Below are 5,529 nucleotides of genomic sequence, written 5' to 3'. Positions count from 1 at the left end.
GTGCCTCCCCAAAACACGCACAAACGAGAAAAATATTCATGACTTATTGGCAATAAGTCATTTGCATTTCAAGATACTCTTTCATTTAACCTTCCTATTAAATTTCTTTTCTTTTCTTTTGCAGGATCTCTTCTTGTCGTCTGGACAGCATTGGAGCAAAGAAAATAGGTATATATTTTTGTTTTCGTCAATTCTCACTCCCAGCACTACATTTTTTTTACCACTGTACAACCGCGTTTCCAAAATCGCCAGCCGTTTGTAATATCCTTGTCTGTTAAAGGATACCACCTCAGAACATTGGTTTTATTTCTGAAATATTTCAATATAATACTAATTTTCAAGCATATTTTCAACACTAAGAATGAAGCAAATTAAGGGCCTGGGATAATAAATTTGTCGTAAACTGTGGAATGTGATTGAACTCGATGGCCTGGTTCTCCTTTGGAAGGCTGCACTCTCCTCTTCCAAACTCCTTTGCGTTGCCCCAGTTTCTTTGTCGCAGTAACCAACGTTTCTATAATTATTCTTGTAGGATGGTGACTTGCTCAATCTCGCTTCTGTTAGCGCCTATTTGTTTTAGTTTCTCTTGTTTCTGTTCTTTTCTGTTCCTTCATCTCTTGTGATCTTCGTTCCTTTTGTTCTTTATTTCTTTTCTGTGATCATGCTCACGTTGTTGTTTTCCTTCTCATACTGTTTTCTGTTCTTTTCTGTTTCTTTTCTTCTTTCGTTTAACACAGTTTGCTCCATATCCGTCCTCTTTGGTGTGTCGGGGTAGCTGCTGCGCAATAGTGATGATGATGATAATGATAATAACAAAAACTGTTTAAACATATTTTGAATAGCTAAAGTTACTGCTTTAGTATTCTAAAAACAAATTTCGCTCTAACTCACTTCTCACTCTATGTCAGAATGTCACCCTCAACCCAGTGATAAGCTCGATTTACTCAAAGGGTGAAATTTTTTACCTGTTCGGTATATTCAATATTTGATCCTTGGGGTCCTCCAATTTATGATCTGCAGAATCTGTAGGATTAGGTCAATATCCCAACAGTTTGAGCGTGGAAATCCGTGTTCTCAACCCTTCCCTCCTACCCCCTCCACTTGAGGGAGAGGAAAATATGAGCTTCCTCTATTCAAGCCAAATGATTACTTTTAAGAGGACCTTTCGGCCTCAAATGTTAGAAAAAAAAAAAAAATCACAGACCCATTATAGTCCAGAGGTCATTTTAAGAGTTTCGTTTTGGATTATGTTTGGCAATTTTATTCAGCGTGGTACAAAATTTGTATTGATCTCTGGGTCTTACTGAGGGTAGGCTGCTTCTGGTTGGTACGCGCTCTTCTCTAAATCTAGGAACTATTCCTTCTAAATATAAAAAGTTTTCGAATCATAAAGACTCCAACAAATTGTATCTATGTATTGCAGATATGATCGAAATAACAAATGACCCTGCTGTAGGTTTCTACGATTGCACAGTTTCTTAATTACTGAAAGACTCAAGTTTCCCACGTGATTTTACTGCTAAAAAATAACGACTGAAGACGACTGCAGTCATAGTATACATATCTTTCAGATTGTATCTACAAAATAACTATGTTATATCCTGACTGTTCTCCGTGAAAATATAGGACAATGGTGAAATGTGACCTCACGACAATGAAGTGACTATATTCCTTCTTGCTTGCCATTCATCATGTCCTTCGTTACCAGACATCTGTGGACTTGTAACTAAGCCCTTCTGTCCCGCAAGATCTCCTTGGATGAATAAAATGAACTGGCGTCAGCCACTTTAGGTGTACAAGTCATTAGCATCGCAACTGTACATGTGTAAGGTGTACTGGATCACGTGCTGGACGTGTGACACAAAACTATTATCTTCCTTGATCAGAACTCGAAAGGTTAATATAGTTTTATCTATGGGTAATGATGTGACCCTACACACACACACACACACACACACACACACACACACACACACACACACACACACACACACACACACACACACACACACACACACACAAGCGATCGCAACTGCTCTCACAGCGGTCCGGGTTCGAGTCCCGCCCAAGGCTGAAAAAAATGAAGTATCGCTGCGCTGTGAGTCGTTACTCCAACTCATGTGGGTGGGGAGTTGAGGGTGTGCGTGTGTAAGGTCACAACATTACCTACGGATCGGTCATACGAGCTCTGAACTCTCGTCCGGGAGGTTAATGGCTGTCGATCGCGAGTCCAACACGTGATCCGAGACCATGGTGAATCACACACACACACACACACACACACACACACACACACACACACACACACACACACACACACACACACACACACACACACACACACACACACACACACACACACACACACACACACCCTTGCCCAAAAAGTAAAGTAAAACGGCCAGCAGTATTACTAGACGGTTGAACGTGGCGCGATCTCAGATCTGTAACATGGCAACCCTCGACGCTAAGCACTACATCAGTAACCTGTGTGCAGTATATTTTCTGCGCGAGTTTTGAATTGGAGACACCTCGTGGTGCATTCTTGCCCATGGCGTGACGTTTACAAAGCACACTTATGAGAACCGACTTAGGATTGTGCTTGTCACAGAAGTCATGGCTGTCCTGGTGTTCGTGGAACACCCTGATCGAGGGCCAGAGTAAAATATGCACAAGAAACAAATTTCAGAACGATATTCAAATAACAGTAACATTATATAAATTACCGCAGAAACTATTGACGAGTACCTTACATGAACTCATGAACTCATGAACACCCTCGACTCCACCTAGAGGTGCCAAAAGCAACCCTTATAGATAGAAGAGCCATTCTATAAAGTTTGATAATAAAAAAGTACTGTGGAAGCAGCAATACAGAAAAAATCTCAAACCGAAATCTACAGGAGTTCAATAATATGAGAACAAGAGCATACCCTACTAGGCCTACTTGAAAAAAACTTTAATTATATATTGTTCAATTTCACTTACAAAACGAAGCTGAAAAAAGTATACATAATTTTAACTGGAATGTTTAACAAGTTTACAGTATATGACGTCTTTGTTTTAATGGAATAATTATCTTATGAGAAGCTTTTGGAGCCACACAATTGGCATGAAAGGGCTCTCTCAACCCTAACCCACAAATTCAGCCTCATCTGTATATCTTCCACCTTTTCATACAAGACCTGTTTTACTCCATCTTTTTACATAAAAACTGACAGCTCGTGACTCCTCCCCTCCCACTACTAAAAGCCGGTAACACAAAAACTGTCCCACACTAATATATCACAGAAACCAGTCCAACGTTTCTTCCTGGAAAAATTAATTAACGGGCCTGTGGACCGCTGCCAACTTTTGTGGGGCTACGGGTTTCCAGTCCGTGAAAATCGAAGCAACAATTACTATTATCAGTACTGCATAAACTTGAACTATAAGTGCAAAGAGATAACTGGAATTCGGGTAAATTTGGTTCGTTAAACTTCCTGACCTAATATGACCTGACCTGACCTGATGGAACTTATCCTAACATAGCGTATCCTATTGCAACATGAAATCCTGTTGGTCTACTCAATATGAACTACTTTAACCTGACCTGATGTAACTTATCCTAACACAGCGTATCCTGTTGCAACATAAAATGCTGTTGCTCTACTCAATATAAACTACTGTAACCGTACCCAATGTAACGCAACCTAATTATGTTGCCAAACTATAATAGGAAATCCTACAGTGCTTCTTTCTGGTACCGCTTTTCATTGAAGCCTATGATCACACCAAGAGGCGCTTAGCTGCAACCATAGACGTCATCTTTGCCCTACGTAGCTGGACTGGTAGGTCAAGTATGTCACTGGTAGCTGTCGGATTCGAACTTGCGTTATTCCGTGCACAGCACAACCGTAACCAACCAGCCATTCGGCACGTTATGCTATTAGGAATGAGATCACCCCCAGCTCCTTATCAGTGGCGACGCATATAATTTTTTCTAGTTAAGCCATGTGGTTTGATCCCAAGGCAGCTTTGAGAGGGTCTCGACCTGTCACGCCCAACACAATGAGGGCCGTCGCCACCCCCACCCAGTTGCGTCCATGTGTATATATGTGTGTGTATGTATATTGTCCGAAGGCTTTATGTGACTATAATCTTCCCCAGTTTTCTTATTACTGTATAAATATTGTGTTCTATTTCTCTTTCTTGTACTCTGAGGATGTCGTAATAGACGAAAACATTTAGTATTCCGACTTTATTTTCCTTGTGGTTTCTGCAATATAATATAAGATACATACACACATACATAGATGCATACATATTCATCCATACATACTTGAATATATATATATATATATATTATATATACAATATATATATATATATACATATACACACACACACACACACACACACACACACATATATATATATATATATATATATATATATATATATATATACACATACATACATATATATACATACGTATATATATATATATATATATATATATATATATATACACACACACGTGTGTGTGTGTGTGTGATACACTTAGTCTTTGGATCACGTGTTGGACTCGTGATCGACAGCTATTTCCCTCCCGGAAGAGAGCTCAGAGCTCGTATGACCGATCTATGGGTAATGCTAACCTTACACGCACACACACACCCAACTCTCCGTCCACGAGAGTTGGAGTAACGACTCGAAGCGCAGCGATACTGTGTGTGTGTGTGTGTGTGTGTGTGTGTGTGTATAATTTCTGAGCACAGCAAGGTAAGAAAAAACATGTTTGGGTGTGTCATACTAAATGCACAGGCAAGGCTAGTGTGCGGGAGTGTGGCACACCGCCCGTGTGTAGTTCTAAGCCACACGGGCGTGTGGTTCGATGTACACTAAAGCGTAGCACAAGAGTACGCGGGCGTGGAGTACCCACCTGTGGCCGTGCCTGGTCGTCGTAACATCGAGACGTCCTCCCTAGGTCGACTTGATCCTGGGATGCATCGAGTCGTTGTTGTTGCTGCCGGGCCACGTAGCCGTATTGATACTGCCCCCGAACTCCCACGCCCAGGCACCACATCCCCAGCAGCCCAAACACCCACATGTTCACGGCAGAGGTCCACGAGCCTGCCCGTGGGCCAGTCTGAGCTCCACTACCCCGTCTGGCCATCACTACACTGGCCAGGGACGCGGCTCGACTCGTCGCACTGAAGTTGGTCGGCGTGAGCCATTCGCAGTTTCGCACCCTTACGGACGCCACGTCGACGGTGGCTGACGCACGATGAGAGCAGGCCGCGGGGGCAGGCGGGGTACTGTCGCCCTCTTTGACAATGAAGCAAACCCCAAATCTTGTATATCACGTGTGGTACCAAAGTGTACTTGGGTCGTTGAATCTGATGCAGAAAGCTTGAAGTCGGTGAATAACAACGGTCCAACCGTGCCCATCTCCACCACCCACTCCCCCTCATAAAGCACCGCGCCCTTCTCGCCCGGAGTTCCTAGGATGCCCGCACTTGGGTGCACGACAATCCGTTTGATTTC

General features: G+C 42.4%; 1 protein-coding gene and 1 long non-coding RNA gene across 2 annotated transcripts in view; one reads left to right on the top strand and one right to left on the bottom strand.

Annotated features, from left to right (window-relative positions):
• The window catches only part of LOC143024639 (uncharacterized), a 120,985-nt gene extending 120,735 nt beyond the window's left edge, over positions 1–250 (top strand). Inside the window, exon 3 of the long non-coding RNA XR_012966292.1 lies at positions 125–250. This is a non-coding gene — a long non-coding RNA (uncharacterized LOC143024639). The remainder of the gene's footprint in view (positions 1–124) is intronic.
• The window catches only part of LOC143024638 (laminin-like protein lam-2), a 113,294-nt gene extending 107,965 nt beyond the window's left edge, over positions 1–5,329 (bottom strand). The window contains exon 1 of the mRNA XM_076183549.1: positions 4,925–5,329. Coding sequence (XP_076039664.1) covers positions 4,925–5,158 — 234 coding nt within the window. The 5' untranslated portion in view covers positions 5,159–5,329. The remainder of the gene's footprint in view (positions 1–4,924) is intronic.
• Between the last annotated feature and the right edge of the window lie 200 nt (positions 5,330–5,529).

This window comes from Oratosquilla oratoria, chromosome 4, assembly GCF_046742065.1.
Source record: "Oratosquilla oratoria isolate Oo_2021 chromosome 4, ASM4674206v1, whole genome shotgun sequence".
In the NCBI taxonomy this organism is placed as follows: domain Eukaryota; kingdom Metazoa; phylum Arthropoda; class Malacostraca; order Stomatopoda; family Squillidae; genus Oratosquilla; species Oratosquilla oratoria.
Note: the sequence above shows the minus strand (reverse complement) of the source record. Positions and strands in the feature narration are given on the sequence as shown.